This window comes from Camelus dromedarius, chromosome 12 (assembly GCF_036321535.1).
Source record: "Camelus dromedarius isolate mCamDro1 chromosome 12, mCamDro1.pat, whole genome shotgun sequence".
In the NCBI taxonomy this organism is placed as follows: domain Eukaryota; kingdom Metazoa; phylum Chordata; class Mammalia; order Artiodactyla; family Camelidae; genus Camelus; species Camelus dromedarius.
In genome coordinates, this window is record NC_087447.1 from 673,439 (window position 1) to 691,335 (window position 17,897).

A 17,897-nucleotide genomic window follows, 5' to 3' on the forward strand; every position below is an offset into this window, starting at 1 on the left:
GACACATTTATGAAAGACTGGTTAATCCTGGAGAGAGCCAGGCCTGCGCAGCCTTGCCGCGGGCAATGACAGGTAGGCGCAGCAGTCCTCCAGAGGATGATGCCACCATCAGAGGCTGCAAGCGGTTCCCCCAACTGACTTCCCCAGCACGTCGTCCAGCCCCTGGTCCTTGATGGTCAGGCACACAGAGCGCCAAGACAGCACGAACAAGCACCTGTAGAGCCAGCGGACACGGAGTCACAGAGGCCCTGATATCAGGTGCAGCTTATAGTGAAGAAATGAGTTCACGATTTTAAAGAAGTGAAAGGCAAACTTGAAAATTCCAGTGGGGAGCTTGGGCAGTGTAGGAGGCGACCTAGCCGACTTTGAAGTAAGACCAGGTGGAAGCTCTGGGGCTGAAGCGGGGGCTTGGGTGGAGGTGACAGCGGACAGCTGGAGAGAGGCTGGTGCTCTGAGCGACGGCTGAGGAGACAGCCTTGCCTGAACGTGGCCCGGGTCTGGACTGAAAGGGAGAACAGAGGGACGGGTGAGAGGCCTGGGGAGTGGTAGAAAGGTCTGAAGGGCTTCACTGAACGTCCTGGAGGAAAGGAGAGTTGATGTGACAGAGAACTTTGAAGAATTCATGAGATTCACCAAACCTCACAGTCAACACGCAGTGAACTAAATAAATAAAATGAAATCTACGCTGAGACACACATCTGTGGAAGAGCGGAGACCGCAGAGGTGGCCGGAGGGGGCTGTCTTCATGGGAGCTGCCTGGGTGCCGATTCTCCCGGGCTGGGGGCTGGGGGCTGGGGCAGGGCCCAGCGCCACCTCACGTGCTAAAAGAGTAACAGCCAACTGATGGGTCTACACCAGCAGTGAAATCTTCTAAGAAAGAAGCCAAAAAAGACCTTTTTCAGACAAAAATGGAGGGTTTCCCACCAGAAGGACTGTGCAGGAGATTCTAAAGGATGTTCTTCAGGCCAGAAACAGATGATGTCAGAGGCAGACAGAGGGCAGATGTGGTGGGTGTGCAGGTCAGTCACGGAGAAGTGAGAGCCTGACAGCAAGCAGGCGGGAGAGATGTGGACGGGGCCAGGGACACCAGGGACACCAGGGACACTGGGGAGCAGAGCCCACGGAAACTGTGCCGTCAAGAGGGCCGGGCTGCCGGCCTCACATGCACTCTGTCCTAAGGGAGGATGCGGGCCTCGGGGTGGAGCAGCATCCACGTGCGAGGCCTGGCCTCTGCTTGCTTGTCCCCCGGCCTGCGGGGGGCTTCCCTCCCCGCATCCCCCGAGAAGACACTGGAGAGAGATGTGGGCCTCGCGGTGGAGCAGTGTCTGGCTGTGAGGCCCAGCCTCCGCTCGCTCGTCCCCTGGCCTTCGGGGGCTCCCTGCTCCTCAAAGACGCTGGAGAGGGAGGCACACGGAGGGGCCCGGAGCCGCCACGCAGGGGAGGGGCAGCAAGCCTGTCGGGCCTGTGGACTGAGAGCGGGAAGCAGAGCCGGCTGTGTTCCCGGGTGCTCGGGTCGGGGGAGACGAGCCGGCACACCTCAGTGTTGGCACCTCTGAAACCAGGGTTGTACCGTGCTGTCCTGCCCAGAGGCTTCCTTCTCACCGATGGGCATCGCCAGTTAGCGGGTGGCACAGGCTAACTGCTTGTTCACTGCTGAGCCCTCACTGAGTCCCAGGTGCTCGGGCACAAAGGCGGGTGAGGGAAGTTCCCGTAAAGCACTGACATAGATACAGAGAAACTAGAAAACCCACCCCCTTTTCCACCCCTTTTTGCTGTGGGAGCGCAGGGCTTGCGCGCGGGGCTCCTCGTGCTGCTCCCTCCAGGCGCCTGTGCCCTGGCTTCACCATTTCCAGGTTTTGCCCACGTTCTTTGATCTTTTGTTCTCATTTTTTCCCTGGGATATTTGGACAGAGTGACTTTTAAAAAATTGGCTCTGTAACTTACAGTGAAATTCCCTTATTATATGCAAATGCATGTATTCATGCCCTCAGACAAAACAGAGGATGCCTCCACGACCCCAGAGTGCCCCTCTGCACTCACCCACCTCCCCGGGAGCCACTGACCTGCTTTCTATCACTTTTCTGCTGTTTCTAGGAATGTTGCAGGAAAGTCATCTGCCCTGTGAGGCCTCGAGTGCTGCCCTCTGACTCAGCAGTGTGGACATTTGGGTGGTTTCCAGTGCTGCCTGCTGGGGCCGGGCGCTGGGAACACCGTGTGGGAGTTCGGGGGGACACCTGGGAGTGGCACGGCCAGGTCCCTGGAGAGTGTGTGTGACCTTCTGGAGCCTGCCGCGTGTCTCCCAGGGCGCCTGCCCCCTTCTCCTCCCCCGGCCCCTCCACGTCCTCGCCAGCACTTGGTGTGGTTCTTAATCTTAGTTTTTCTAGTGAGCACGTGCTGGTGCCCTGCTGTGGCTTTAATTGGCATTTCCCACTTTTTAACAGTTGAATCTGGTTAAGTGCCCTGGAGAATAAAGACCCGCCCAGGTGTGTAGGGGGGTCTGGGGAGGAAAGTCTGAAGACTGAGCTCTAGAAAACAGCCAGCCGCGGAGGGAGAAGCACGCAGCCAGCGGTGGCCCCTCGTCCATCCTCAGCATCTTGTTCTTTTTCCCTCTTTGAACCTAAGGAGATACTTGTAGAGCCCGATCTCTGTGAGAAGGGGTCCCAGGTAAAAGTCAGCCGGAAGGATTTGGTCACTGGGGGTCGGTCGCATTGCCCTAGAGACGGAAAGTGAAACTCGCGACGCCGGGGGACCTGTAGGTTCTTCCTGGCATCTTGCTTGTCAGATGAGGACATTCTCAGTGAGGCAGGGCCCGACTCGGGGTATCAGGTACAGAGCCTGTGGGGGCAGGAGGTGTGGGAGCCTCTCTTCAGCCTGGGGCTCCTGCCCTCAAGGCATGGGCAGCAGATCCCTGTCTGCTTGTGGCCCAGGGCCATGCACAAGCCCACAGACTGGCTGGGCTGATTGCATTTCCCCTGCCACCAAGAAGTTCTCATCTGGGTCTGTTTTGGCCACAGCAGCTGGTGAAGGAGGCAGGATGGGCTGAGTTATGAGTGTCTGAGTGGGTGGTCGTTAGGTTCATGGGTGCCGGACTGGGACACAGGCAGGAAGGGCAGGTGCTGGGGGCACCCCTGGGGGAACAGGCAGCTGGGGAGGGTGCCCATCCTTCCGGCCCGCCGCCTGAGCTCGAGGGAGTGGGTTGTCCATGTGTCCAGATGCAGTGGCGACTCACCCGCCTTCCAGTCTTGTGTCTTATCTGTTTGACATTTTGTTGTAAAAATGCCAGATTTCAGTGATTCTAAGATAGATGTTTTTCCACATTTTTCACATTATGAAATCAGCATGCATCTCAAGAGCTAGAGAAACACAGTCCTCAGCTGCCTCTGCTGTGGGCTCATCTCGCAGGTACTGCTGGCCCACTGCCGGCCCCGCGGAGGGCTGGGCTGGGGGAGGCTGAGAGGCCCCGGCCCGTGTCAAGCCCCTTTGTGGTTTGGGGCCCACTTTGCTGTCTGTCCTCTGCTGTGATCTTCACAGCAGCCAGAGGTGTGGGTGCCGCAGCCATCACCCCTACAGCTCAGAAAACACTGGATGTAATGGTTTGAAATTGCTGGATCAATGCCCACTTCGAGCCCAGTACCAAAGCTCACACTTGGAGGCTGTCCCAGCCTGGTCCTTTCCAGAGAGAGGAGCCGCACGCGGCTCAGAGGACGTTCCTGTGAGGGGCTACTGGGCTCTGACGTGAGGGCTTGCAGGTCACAGGGCTCGGGGAGCACTGCCTGCAGGGTGGGGGAGTCACCTCCTGGGAGCAGGGGGAACTGGGGCACTGGTGCGGCAGGAGCCTCGCTGGCCCCTGGGTCCTGTGGAGAGGGCAGGAGTCAGGGAGGTTTTGGCCAGGGTGGGGCCGAGAGATAGCGTTGGGGCCCGAGCTCCTCCCATCTCCACATCACATCCAGAGCCTTCCGCGCCCCAGAGCTGCCGGAAGGTTTTTGGTGACTGGGCCTGGGGACCTTCTGTGTCCTGATGGCACGTCTTGAATTTGCAGCTGGGAGACTAGCATGGGGGCCTCAGGCATGAAGAGCCGACCCAGCGGTGCCCTTTGGAGGGCACTTGGGGTGCAGGCTCCTCTCGCACGCCCAAGGGGTTTCTAGTGTGTTCTGCTGGGCCTTGCTCCTGCGGGGCTGTGATAGGGGCCCGGAGGGGCCCCTGGGGTGAGTGCAGGTGGAGCGGTGAGCACTCGTGGGTGGAGACAGGTGGCTGGGCGGTGGGACTCGCTGTTCGCAGGGCCTCTTCCTGAGTCTAGAGTGCGGGCCTGCTGCCGCCGAGAAGCCAGGTCTGGGCGGCTCAGGGCTGGAAAGTGGCTTGAGAAAGCCCTGGGGTCACCTGAGCCCTGAGCAGATGAGGTGTGCCCACGGTGAGTACCCCGGGCCCAGTCGGAGCCCCGTGTGTCCTGTCCAGGCTGGCACCGGCCTCTCACTCAGGCTGGGGGCTGCTCTGGCCGCACAGTTCCCTGGGACCTTGTTAGGACGGATCGAAGGAAGGGAAAGGCTTCTCTGGGCTCACTCTTGAGCAGGTGAGGCGCTTCTGAGCCCAGGTGGGTCAGGCTGGGGTGGGCACCGGGCCGAGGGGCGCTGTGTGTCTGCCGCCTCTGCCGGCTTGGTCCCCTTTGAGAGCAGGCTGGACCGCGTGTCCTTGGGGGCTGCCACTTTTTCCTGCTTGCACTGACCTGTCCTCTTTGCAGGCATAAGTCCACCTGCCCCTCACTGAGGATGAGTCCCTCTGGGTGCTCGGCTCCAGGCGGGATTGCCTGTTACCTCCTCTCTGGGCTGGGCCCCAGGTCAGTCCTCAGAGGTACTTGGGGAGGCCCCCAGACTGCCCCATAGCGCCGGGTTTTGCCTCATGTCACAGCACCGCCAGGGCCGACCCTCTTGACTGCGCTTGCCTGAGCTGTGGCCCTGAGTTTCATGTGCACTCAGCCTTTAAACGTGTGCCTCTGTAAGTCCCCCAGCATTGGGGAGGGCCATGGAGGGACCCCGTGTCCACGTCCCTCAGGAGCAGAAACCGGCTAGGGCGCATCATAGAGAGAGCCCCTGCTGTGTCCGCGGCCTGTCCCGCGGGTTCTTGCTGTAGCAGGGCCCGCCCGCTGTCAGGAGGTGGCAGAGCCAGGCTGCTTCTTGAAGGCCAGGCAGGTGGGAGATGGGGGATTGCTGCTGCTCGCCGTGGGCTGCGTGCCCTGCGCCTGCAGATGCTCTCCCACGGTAGATGGGGTGGGTCCCGCCAGAATGCAGCCAGGAGGTGGTGGAGCCGGGCTCCTGGGGTGCAGCGGGCAGATGAGCGAGTGGGGGTGGTGGGTGGGAACCTGGCCTGGTCTGAGTTTATGCGGTTTGGTTAGTAAATCAAATGTCAGTTTGCTGCTGAAAAAATGGGAGGGTTTCTCAGAGTTCCCTGAGGTGAGGCGTGGCCCACCGTCGCCACAGGAAGTCTGGGGGTCCTATTTCTCGACAGCCTCTTGAGATCTGCCAGTGCTTGTCCACGGGGCACGAGTGTCCTGGCCCGCACCAGTGGGGAGCGTGGCTGTCACAGTCCTCCCGGTTCCCTGCATCCCGTTTGGCCCACCTGTGTCCCACATGGGCCCTCAATGGTGTGGCAGCCGTGTCGCTGGGAGATGCAGCTCAGGAGATGGCAGGCTCTCTGGCTGTCACCTCTGCTGTTTACGAAGGAATGCTTTATACTTCTTGGGTGAAACAGGAGTGTCTGCTATTTAAAACGGCAGCGCCTAGGGGTCTTTCTTAAAGTGACATTTTATGTTCCGCAGCGACGTGCCGTGAGTGTGCCTTGCTGCGCCCTCTGCGGGGTCCTTAGTCATGCTGTGATCTGGACTAAGACAGAAGCCCCCCTGGTCTTTCTGTGTATGATTCTAGGGTGGGCGATTGGTCCTAGAAGTGGGTGAAATGTAAGGTGATCTAGAGTGCATACATCTGCCTCAATCAATAAACATACTTGAAAGATTAAGTTGATGGCTGGGACCAGGCTGGCCCTGGCGCTGTTGTGGCCGGTTGGAGTGAGGCCCTGGGGCCCGGCCGGACCGTGTCTGGGCCGTACCCCAACCCCGGGGCTGTCCTGAGAGGGCAGAACTCTTGCTCCCAGATAGGTGCCCCGGCTTCCGTTTTTAAGGGAAGCTGAGTGTTTGGACTGTGCCGAGCACGGCCTTTCCTGTTGGGCGCTGTGTCGGCAGGGAGCCTGGCCGGGGGTCCTCCTCCTGCTCTCCCCCCCCCCCAGGCGACAAGGCTCTGGACGGCTACAGCAAGAAGAAGTACGTGTGCAAGTTGCTCTTCATCTTCCTCCTGGGCCACGACATCGACTTCGGGCACATGGAGGCCGTGAACCTGCTCAGCTCCAACAGACACACGGAGAAGCAGATCGTGAGTGTCCCGGCCGCGGGCGGGCTCCAGGCGGGGAGGGGCCCGGGGCCTCCCTTCCCTTGCTGAGCTCCCGCTGCTCTCCAGGTAGCGGTCCTGCTGCGGCAGGGGCTCTTTTCCTGGGTGAGGGTCTCCTGTCGGGCGGCCGTTCGATTTCTTGCTGCTTTTACACTGCCCACGCAGTCTGGGAATTTCCCGTGCGTTTTGGCAGGTGTGGGTGTGATGGACGCTTTGTGCAGCTGTTCCCCACGCAGTCTGAGAGGGAGGGAGGGAGGGAGGGAAGCGCTCCCCTCCTCTCCTGTCGGAGCCTTGCTGACACGCTGTCCCATCTGTTTACCTGGTGGCCCCTCGTGCAACTTTCCGTTTCTGAAACGGGCCCCACCTCCTGTGGTTGAAGAGCCAAGGGCAGGTGGGTGTCCTTGTCTCGCCCCAGCTCGCATCTTCACAGGAAGCGCTGGTACCTGGGCCCCTGGAGCCCTCGCAGGCTTTGTCATTTTAGCCCCGCATCCTCTTGGCGTCACCTTATTTCTGTGTTTTCTTGAGGGTTTTCCTCTTATTTGTCCAAAAACTTAAGTTACAGAAAGTGAAAAAGATACTCTAGATGCCCCAAGAATTTTGTTAAGTAACGCAACGGGAATTTATTGAGTGCCTGGGTGGACCCAGCAGTGTGCTGGGGGTCCCTGGGGACACAGTGATCGAAGCAGGTGCGGGCCCTGCTCTTTTCTGCTGGGGAGATGGCTCAGACAGCCCCTGAACAGAGAACTAGAGCTGTGGGGCCGGTGCTCAGTGAAGGGGGCGTGCAGAAACCTGCGGACCCTGAGGGGTGGCTCTCAGGGAGGGCCCCAGCTGAGATGGGGGTCGAGGGGTTAACAGGGAAGGAGGGGAGCTCCTGGGGGCTTTCTCCGGAGAACTGGGGTGGGTGGGAGTTTAAGCTGTGTCCCTGCGTTGGGAGGGTGCGGTCGGGCTGGCATTTGGCCTGAGGGAAAGGGGCAGCTGGAGCCCGGAGACGCATTCGAGGTGGGGGGAGACAGCAGCTGGCTGGGCTTCTGGAAGTCGCCGCAGTGTCTCAGGCAGAGCTGAGGCAGTCCCGGTTTGGGACGGAGGTGAGTGGAGGCTGCCGTGGACCGTGAGTGGGACGTTGGGGTGGGGACGCCGTCTCAGCGCGTAGGGCCGTCTGCAGAGCTGCCGCGTGGTCTGAGGCTGAGGACGTGCTCCTGCGGCAGAGCTGGCTTCTCCCTCCTCGGAGCTCACGGCGGCCCCAGCGAACGGGCCGTGCGGTCGGCCCCCCGAAGGCGGAGCCCTGGGGCCGGGTGCTGACGGGCTCTCTGTCCTCTCATCCTGGCGGCGCGCAGGGCTATCTGTTCATTTCGGTGCTGGTGAACTCCAACTCGGAGCTGATCCGCCTCATCAACAACGCCGTGAAGAACGACCTGGCCAGCCGCAACCCCAGCTTCATGGGCCTGGCACTGCACTGCATCGCCAACGTGGGAAGCCGCGAGATGGCCGAGGCCTTTGCCGCCGACGTGCCCAGGATCCTCGTGGCCGGGTTGGTACCTGCTGAGCCCCGAGCACACGGTCCTTCTCACGCCGAGTGTGTGGGATGAGCCCACCCTGCCTGGTGAGGTGCTGGGGTGTAGGCGCGGGGTGGAGCAGACATGGGTTGAGACCTGGTGCCTCCAGTCGGGCACTCCGTCCTGGCACCGCGGAGCATCCTGGCAGGCAGGGGCTCGCCCCGGGGCACGGCGCCTCTTCTGCCCTTTCCGAAGCGCTCCTGGAGGAGTGTCGCAGGGTCACAGAGGGCGCGTGGGGGGCCGGGCTGGGGGAGAGGCCACAGAGCAGCCTGATGGAGATGAGCGTCGTGGAGTGTGAGCTCAGGCAGTGGCTGAGCACAGGAAGCGGGGGCCCCGCCACACACCGGGGTCAGAAGTTGCAGAGGACACCGCAGGGCTCTCGAGAGTCAGAGACTTGACACCTTCAGTGTGCACATGAGGGGCAGGTGGGAGGGGAGATTGGAAGCCGTCAGGAGGAGGCTGGAGGGGATTTAAGCTGAGGGCCCCCCGTGCTCCCCACCCCCGCTGCCCTGCTCGCGCTGTGAGCATGGCCGTGTGCTGCCGGTCCCCTCTCAGGAGCCAGCTCTCTGGGTTCTGACGTTTTGTCTCCTCCTGTGGCTGTTGCTTTACCTCCAGCATTTTGAACACACCTGGCACACAGGAAGTGCCCGGTAAACAAATGTCCATGGGATGGGTGGAGTGGAGGAGAGACAGGGAACCTCTGAAAGCTTTCAGATGACTCGAGGGCACTTCTCTGAAATAAAGGGTAGGTGCACCTGTGGTTGCGTGGACATGGGGGTGCGCCCTGAGACGCAGCCTTGAGGGGCCAACACGGAGGGTGATGAGGACCCTGCCGCAGGGAGGCAGGTGAGGGGTGTGTGCAGGCAGAAGGCCCAGGGCCTGTGTGGTCACACTGCGTGGGTGTCCTGTCAGCATCAGGGCCACAGGCAGCCAGCCGTGCGCCACCAGACAGCTCAGGACCCGCGAGCCCTCCTTGAAAAAAATTACCAAACTCCTGAACTCCAGCGACCAAATAGACGACTCCAGATAAAGTGCTTGGGAGGGAAATGCCTCGACCCGGCGTGAAGTCGCCGCAGGAGCCGGGCTGGCAGGGGAGCGGGCTGAGGGTTATCTTCTGGCCTGGACTGAGGCGGCCCTTGGGGGAGAAGCTGCTCTGGGGCTGGGCTCGGGCCCTTGGTAAGACAGGATTGAAACAAAGGGGCAGTGGTCTGCCTGCCTCCCCGCGGGTGTTGGCTGTCCTCGTCCCCGCCCTTGTCCCCGTGAGTTCTCACTGAGGGTACTGTCCGAGTGGTGTGGGGCGCCCGGCTGGTGGGCCTGCCGCACAGTCGGCTTCCAGCCCCAGCCACGTGGGGGCAGCAGCCCTGCTCCCCAGAGTGTTCGCGTCTGAGAGGCAGCTGTCGCTAAAGTAATTTTTCTTTGGAATAGAATGGGGGGGCAGTTTGGGGGCGTCTCTGTCGGTTTGGACTCATTGAGGAATAAAAAAGCTAGAAGGGGGGATAAACGGTGAAAACAGCCCCGAACCACCTCTCCTCTCCTGTCAGCGCTGCGGGGCTGCGTACGCCTCCCAGAAGTGTTCCCCGGCTGCCTGGCTGGAGGAGGTGGGGAACAGAAGTATGGGAATGCTCTCTGAACTCAGTCCTCAGCCCAAATCCAGAGCGAGAGCCCTCTGGACACCCTTGCCCGGCCTCTCCCCGCCGGCTCCGCCCCGCAGCAGTGGGTGCCGCCTGTGCTCCTGTGGCACAGGGCGGGGCCCCCGCACCTGCCAGAGGCTACAGGTGGCCGTAGAGGGGTCCTGGTGGCCACAGAGTCGTGGCCGTCGAGGCTCTGTGCACTTCCGGTCTTGCTGGTGTTGCTGAGCGAGCTGTGGGGAAGGTTCTGTGAGTCAGTTGGGGGAAGGGTAGGTGACTGCGGTCAGCCTGCCGGCTCGGCGTAGTCAGCAGCCAGGGATACTTGGACTGCTGCTTCGGGGAGGGGCGGATTACTGGTGGTGGGACCCTTCCTGTGAACTGTGCTGGGGGTGGAGTCCGTGGCAGGGCCCCGTGGGTAGACGGCCATCCGTCACTGCCCTGGCTGGTCCACACGGGGGCCCAACGGGGTTGGCCGCGTGCGGAGCTGAGAGGCCTGTCCTGCGCGTCGTGTTGGGCCCCACGCGCCTCTGGTCCCGCTGACTCTGGGCCGCTCTTGCTCATCGGGGCCACACACGGTGCTGGCCGAGCCTGCAGGGACCTGCTGCCCGTCTTTCAGAGACACCATGGACAGTGTGAAGCAGAGTGCCGCCCTGTGCCTGCTGCGCTTATACAGGACGTCTCCCGACCTCGTCCCCATGGGCGACTGGACGTCCCGCGTGGTGCACCTCCTCAACGACCAGCACCTGGTGAGTGAGTGCCCGGTGAGAGGAGCAGCCCCTGCAGGGCCTACACGGCGCGGCCGCCGCACCCAGGAGCGCCTGCGGTTCCTGGGGATGGCATGGCTCAGGCTTGGTCTCTGCTCACCCTGTCCCGCCAGGGCACCTCCTGCTGGCCGAGTGCAGAGATGGGCAAGACAGAGACCTTCTGGAAACACCTGTCCAGGGAGGGCCTGCCCCCCAGGCATGCCTGCCTGCCTCATTTAGCATGATGGGGTTGTTCTGTGGTCCCCCCTGAAGCTCAGGCGTGCAGTCGTCTTAATCTGCATGGCCCGTCCACCAGCCCGGCCCGAGTGTCCTCCCGGGTGGTAGATGAGACCAGGGGATGAAGGGCAGTTCCGTGGCTGGTTGTCCGAGTCAGATCTTCGTCTACATGGGCACGGGAGGTGGGGCAAGTAGAGGCTGATGTTGGACAGGGTGGCCTTGTCCTGCCCGAATCCTGTGCTGCTAATGAGAGAATCCAGAGCCAGCACGGAGTTTGCTGCTGAGCACATGAGCATGCGTACATTAGATGGGTGCTACATTTTTCCCCAGAAGAGAAGTCTGCCCTGAAAATTAAAGTAAAACTAAGTGGTCGACACACGTAGAGTCAGAGGAGAGAGCGGGTGGTGGTTGCATGCCTGCCCTACGGGCTGTTCCCCTCACCCCTGGAGCTCCCTGCTCCCTGGGAACGTTGGTGTCTGCACAGGGCAGCCCTTCCTCAGAGTGAGTGGGGCGTCTGGGGGCCCTGCAGCAGGAGAAGGGGAGGGACTGGGCAGGAGGAGCTGGGCGTGCGCTCTCCCTGGGGGCCACGCTCGCCGGGCTGCGCGTGGTCTCTTCAGGTGCAGCTCCTACCTGTGTAGTTGAGAGCTGAGCTGGAGGCCGAGGGGCTTTTCCCAGTTTTTTGAAGGAAAACAGAGGCTCTGGGAGATTGGATGACTTTGCACAGGTCCAGGCTTGACCCTGGGGCTGTGATGAAGGGTCCGCGCTGAGGACGTGCCACTGTACAGAACCCAGGTGGGGTGGGAGCGGGGGGCGGGAGGTGGGGCTCAGGAGGGGCCACTGGGTCCCCTTGGCACACGCTCCCTGCAGACGTCGTTTGTTAAAGTTTGTGGCAGGTGTTACCCTCACTCCCACCTTGTCGGGGGCCCTTCCTGCAGCCATGCGCAGGCAGATGCCGAGCCGCCGGCCGGCGGACGTCCACGCTGAGCGCAGTGGGGGAGGCAGGGCAGCAGCGTCTCAGTGGCCAGGAGGGCCCCCTCCTTGGACACTGTGTGAGGCTGCGCCCGGCTGTTCAGCTTGCTTCTGTTACCTTCACGTCCACGCTGTTGCCTGGTGCACCGATTGGTGCCTTTCTGGCTGTGGGCCACGGGGGCCCAGCTTGTGTGGACAAGGGGGCAGGGCACCACGGCCAGCCGGGGGAAGGCCACGCTCACCAGCCAGCTCTGCTGTTGTCCCTGGGCTTGTGTCGCCTGCTCTCTGCTCTTTTGGCCACTGTCCTCATGTGTCCATGGCTTCTGTGTCATACGTCTCCTGGTTTTAGAACTGAAGGCCTGAGATTTGGTTTCTTTGGTCTTGAAGTCAGGAATCCTCTGGAAGAGTCAGTTGCCCACCCAGGGCGAGCCCCCGCGTGCACTTCTGAGAGCAGTGGAGGAGGCTGGGGAATCGCGGGGAGGCGGTGGGGGCTGTGACATGCGGATCCTTGTGTGACCAGGGCTGTCACCCCGATGGAGCAGGAGTGAAGGAGGGAGAGGAGGCTGCCCAGGCTTGGGGTGCTGGGGGCTGGCGCTAGCTGTGCCCACGGGTCAGAGCCATGGGTTCTACTCACACTTCCCTTCCTGCAGAGACCCCCGCGGGCAGGTGGGCAGGCGGGGAGAGCGGGGAGCCGCCATCAGTGCTGGCGAGCCCCGACCGACTTCTGTCGGAGTGTTGCCTGCTTCGCCCCGCAGACTTCCTGTGCCTGCCTGGTGGGCCAGGCCGTGCCCCAGACCCACGGGAGCCGCGGTGGGCCGGGCTGCCCTGCGGGACTCGTAGTTGTCATGCTGCCTGTTAAAGTGCTCTGTCTGCGGGAGAAACCTTTTGGCACATGTTGCCCACGGGGAAGTGGACAGTAAGGCCAGTTAGACCGTTTCCTTCCCAGAGCTTTCGTGCTTGCAGCAGAAAGCTGAGGGTTAGCTCCGCGAGGCCCCCCTGTCAGGCCGCTGTGGAGCTGGACCCTCGCCTCCGCCTCTCGCTGGCTGTGGAAACTCAGGGGAGTTGGGAGTGGAGGTGGGACTGGAGGGAGGTTTGTTTGCATCTTCACTGTCAACGGATGTCATTTGTTTTGTCTTTTTTCGTATCTGAGAGAGACTTCCTTTACTTAACCAGCGTCTCAGTTACTGGGAGTAAATACTAGTGTCCCGGGGTGACAGCAGGGCTCCCTGGGCCACGTGCCGGGTCCCGAGTGCTGAGGCCGGCGGCATGCCGGCCCCCGGGAAGGGATGGGTCTCCTCGGGGCCCGGGGTGCTTCTGAATCAGGCAGAGGCACGGCTTGGGCCACTTTTCAGAACGAGGAGGAATGGGCTTTTCAGTTGCTGTTTTGCACGATCTCACTTTTGGGTTGTAAAGATTCAAGTGAATCTGAACATAACGTGTCCCTCTGCGGCCCACACAGGGTGATTTAAACCAGGGGCAGCGCACGCAGAGGCGGGCGGTGGAGCGGGTGGGGCGGGCCCGGCGCCGCTGCCCTCTGCTGGCCTTTACGGGGCTGGGGTCTGGGCTAAAGTGTTGCTGGATTTCCCAGCTTCCAGAGAGAAGCTGGCAAAAGAAAGCTCCCCGTGTGTGCTGTCCCGGTTTCTAAAAACATGGAGGGCAGATCGGAGTGGGCTGGAGGGGCCCTGGGTTGCCAGTTCGTTGCTCCTAGTTTAAAGTTTTATTTGGAAAATGAGTTTAAACTGAGAGGCTGGCTTCAGATGTCTTGACTGGCATCTCAGCGCGTGTCGCTGTGTGTTCCTTGCAGGGCGTGGTGACTGCTGCCACCAGTCTCATCACCACCTTAGCGCAGAAGAACCCAGAAGAGTTTAAAACCTCTGTCTCTCTGGCCGTCTCCAGGTTAAGCAGAGTAAGTCTGTTCATGGGAAACGGAACTCGGGGGGGGGGGTTTGGTCTTAGTTATTTTATGTAATTAATGTACTTACTATTTTGAGTGCAGGATATTTGGCCCAGTTTGTAAATTCAAGAGTGAAAACGTGTTGGTTAGTAACTGATCGGCCTTTCTTTTGACCTTTTTGTCAGTTAGAGATGTCCTGTGCATGCAGAACTGTGCACGCAGCTGGGCAGTCGAGCTCCCAGGCGCCTCCCACCCATCCTTGCCGCTGGGGCCGCGCGGCCGCTTTCCTCTGCCCTTCGCCTGGGCACACACCCTGATGCCGTCCTTGAGTGCTGACTGGGTTTTGAGCCTGATGTAACTCTCACACACCATAGTTCTCTTGGGATTGACTTGCTTTGTTCAGCATGGTGAAGTTGTCGGCTTTGTGGCTGGTGCTTGGTGTTTGATGCTGTGTGGAATCAGTGTGTGCCCCACCGTGGGCCCCTGCTGTGAACGTCTGGGTGTCCCTCGGAAGGGGCGTTGCAGGGTCCCGGGATCGCAGGCCCCCGAGGAGCCGGTGGCCGCGCGGGCTGGGGTGCCCAGCGCCGCTCTCCGTGTTTTGGCCTGGTAGGCCTGGCCTCTGGGTGCTCAGACCTCTCTCCCCGCGCTCTGGGTCCGTGCTGTCCTCTGGCTGCAGAGGCAGGGCAGTGCTGTGTGTTTGTTGGCTTTTTGAATACTTCCTTTTGGGAAGTGCCTGTTAACTCTTTTACCCATTTTTCTTTGGTATCGTCTCTTTTCTTGTTTTATAGAAGTTCTTTATGTGTTTTGGATCGGAGCACTTTGTTGGTTAGGGTGAGCCAAACAAGATGGCCAACATTACCCACGTTTGCTGTTCAGAAATGCCAGCGTGGATGGTTCAGCCTCCTCTGTGTCCATCCACCCTGTAACTCGCCATTTCTCTCCCTCATGATGTCTCCGTGATCAGAAATTCCACATTTTAATGTAGTCAGACTTCCTGACCCTTCCCTCGATGGCCCGTAGTCCTCACGTTTATGAAGCCATGCCCCATTCTCAGGGCTCAGGTTTAGGCTGACTGTCCTCCTGGGACTGGCTTCTCTGTGGTGATGCTTTTCCTTGAATGAGACCCAGTTGTCCCTGTACCTCTGCCAGGAAGCCCCTCCTCGCAGACTGGTCAGAACCAGTGGCTGCGCCTCATCCCTGGATTTCTCTGTTCATCTTCGCACCAGTGACGCGCTGTCTTAGTTACTGGAGCTTAAGGGTGAGTCTGCGTGTCTAGCGGAGCTGCTCCGCTTCCCTCCCCAAACCCTGTTGGGGGCTACCTTTAATCTGTAGGTCAGTTTGGGGAGAATTAAAATCTTCATAGGATTGAGATTTTGAATCTATGACCGTGGTATTATCTCTCCCTTTACTTAGATAGTCTTTAATTTCTCTCAAAAATGTCGTATAACGTTTTGAGTAAAAGCTTTCAATTTTTGTTAATTTGCCTTTATACGTCTTATTTTAAAAACGCTGTTCTCAGCGGCACCTTGAAGATGTTACTGTAAAGCTCTGCGCGCTGGTTTGTCGCGGCTGGTTTTTGTGCATTGCCCTTAAAGTCGGCAGCCTTCCAAGCCCACGTCTTGATGGCAGCGACGTGAGTGCAGGTCGCTTTGGTCTCCCTGCGCCCCGTCGTGCCGTCTGCCGGCAGTGGCAGCTCTTTTGCTTCCTCAGTCCGTGTTGCTTGTGTTTCTGCTTTGTGTCTCCAGTTGGGACCTCCTGCAGTGCTGAGCCTGGGAGGTGCCTGCTGTCTCCTTCCTAGTCTCAGAGGGTGTGTCCTGTTCACGTTAGGTGTGGTGCCTGCCCTTTGTTCTCTTTATCTCATTGAGGAAATTTCTTTCTGTGCCTTCGCCACCATCAGCACTAATTCACTGGTGAAGCTGTTGAATTTAGGGTTTTCTCTGTGGGACGATTTCTACTTACGGATTCTATTTGTTTAGCAAGTAATGGGACTTCATTTTTTCTCTTTCTTCTTTCATCAGTTTTGCTGGGTGCATCTTCTTGACGTTTGCTAGTGCACCTCGACGTTCAGGTGCGCTGGCAGGCAGTCTCTGTGAGGGGCTTCATGGCAAGGCCCCCTTCTCCGCCCGGCGTCAGGGGCCTGCCCTTCTCTCCTGTTCTTGATCAGTCTCCTCAAGCATGTGAGGATTTCTTTTGACTTTGCCGATCCTTTTTTTTTTTTTTTGCCTTATTACTTACGCTTTTTTCTGTATTGTTTCTCTACTTTGTCTGTTTATTTTTCCTCTACTTTCTATAGGTTAATTTTGCTGATTTCCTCCTGAAGCCTTGAGATGGATTCTTCAGTGCTTTTATTTTTACATTTGTTTCAAACGTGTGTATTTAAAACTATAAATTTCTAAGCGTGGCTTTTAGCTGCATGAGACGTGTTTTAGAGGCAGCCTTTGTTGGCTGTCACACGCAGCGGTGTGGCCTGCCCACCCGTCGTCCCGCTGCTCCTGCGTGTCCCACCAGTGCTGTGAATAGCTTGGCACACAGCTCGCTGCAGGAGGGGCCATGTCCCAAGTCAGGGCTGGTAACTTGCAGCTGAGGACGGGAGTCAAGACGAACCTTCCCAGAAGTGCACAGTTATGACCTCATGTCACGTCTGCGCGCTTTGTAGGGAAGAGCCTGACCTCCCTGATGCAGGATGGGGGGAGGGGCCAGGTTGTGTGTTAGTGGATACGTGATGTCTCAGGGATGGTCATGTATTTGGAAGGTTGACGGAGTGTCTGTCCTGCCAAGACTGTGCTGGACAAGGAGGTGGAACTTGTGAGTGAAGGATACATGTTCTCTGGCCTGGGTGGGCTCGTGGCAGGGGCCTGCGCTCGGGGCCTGGGGTCGAACACTACCTCTTCCTTTCTGAGGGGACCAGATGTCTCCCTTCTGTGTTTAATTCACTTTCCGGCCCACAAAGGAAAGCTGGGGTTCCCAGTCCAGGCTCCCTAGGCCTCTGTACTGAGGGGGCGGCTCTCACGGGTTGGGTGTCTGCCAGATCGTGTCCCGCAAAGCAGGGAGGCCATCACACAGCAGCTGTACCCCTGCCCCTCTGAGACACAGACAAGTGTGTCACATGTTCTTAGACGCTGGTGTGTGGCTTTCTGTTGGTCCCCATCGCAGGGGCCTCATGGCGACACCTGCCCCCGGCGTCTCATCGCCCTGTGCTGCTTTACAGATTGTGACGTCGGCGTCCACGGATCTTCAGGACTACACTTACTATTTCGTCCCGGCCCCCTGGCTGTCAGTCAAGCTCCTGCGGCTGCTGCAGTGCTACCCGCCCCCAGGTAACAGCTGAGGCGCAGAGGTCTCCCCAGGAGGGGTGCGCTCTGGTGTTTCAGGGCTAGGTTCAAGGTTTTTTTACTGGCACCGGTTCTTGTCCTGTGGATCCCTCTGTGATGATGCCACGCCCCTGGGCTCTCCCAGAGCGGCTGGTGGAGAACTCACAGTTCTGTTGCGATTTGGAATCATCTCTGCTTTTACATACACATGGTGTCAGGCCTGTGCAGGTTTTTGAAACAGTCTTTTAAAATAAGTCTTGAAACCTATTAAAACCTTTATGTCCTAAGTTGTTCATAACCCATGTAGCCTTAGTGTACACATCAGGGCTACTGTTTTGTTCACGTCTTGTTCTAAAATGTTAGGTTTGACCAGAATGGTGAGTGTCTACAGCTAGGATTTCTGGTTGAAGAATGCACGTGAGAATTGCTGTTAGGTACTTCCAGCTTGCCCTCTACTGCGATTGCGTTGTTGTGGTAACCTTTACGTTTTAATCTCAGTTTGTTTTTGTACAGGATATTTCCCTGTTAAATTCAAGTAATTTCTTGTACTGAACCTCTTTTCTGCTGAAGCATGTGCTGTGTGCGCTCATGTGCTCGCGGCCCCGCCCCTCCCCGCGGCCGGCCCCGCCCCCTCCCCAGCAGGTCGTGTCCACCCCCCCCCCCGCCCCCACGCGGGCCGGCCTTCCTGAGCAGCCGGGGTTGGGTGGACACCTTAGATGGGTTGCATCGGTCGTTTCTGGAGTTCTGGTATTTTCATTGCTCTCTCACTCTTTTGGTCTTCTGTTTTCTTCTGGTTTGACCAGAAATGTAAAATTTCCTTCTCTTTTTATTGCTTTTTACCCTGTTTTCTCCATTTCTGTTGGTAATAGCAGGTAGAGGAAAAACCTTTTGCTCCCTCTTCCCTCAGACTTCCATATCACCTAGATTCTGTCCGTGTATCTGAGATTCTTTCTTGACTTGTATAAGCTGTATTTCAGAAAAGTTTTGCGTACGTTACTTGTGTTAAAATGTACGCGTAGCTATCAAGTCCTCTGATTTCAAGCAGTACAGGACTTGACTGGGGTCACTTAACTGCCGGCGTCGGCGGTGCAGCGCGGCCGGGAGGAGGGCAGGCTGAGGGGGACCTGGCCG

The 17,897-nt window shown here is 59.0% G+C and overlaps 1 protein-coding gene across 7 annotated transcripts in view; it reads left to right on the forward strand.

The window, feature by feature from the left end:
• The window catches only part of AP2A2 (adaptor related protein complex 2 subunit alpha 2), a 61,022-nt gene that overhangs the window by 27,127 nt on the left and 15,998 nt on the right, over positions 1 to 17,897 (forward strand). For all 7 annotated transcript variants that reach the window (XR_010383274.1, XM_064491954.1, XM_064491955.1 and 4 more), the window contains 5 exons: positions 6,274 to 6,416; positions 7,766 to 7,959; positions 10,229 to 10,358; positions 13,366 to 13,467; positions 16,664 to 16,772. Coding sequence is in view for 6 of the 7 variants with exons in the window: in XM_064491954.1 (XP_064348024.1) it covers positions 6,274 to 6,416; positions 7,766 to 7,959; positions 10,229 to 10,358; positions 13,366 to 13,467; positions 16,664 to 16,772 (678 nt within the window). In the remaining variant the exon portion in view is untranslated. The remainder of the gene's footprint in view (positions 1 to 6,273; positions 6,417 to 7,765; positions 7,960 to 10,228; positions 10,359 to 13,365; positions 13,468 to 16,663; positions 16,773 to 17,897) is intronic.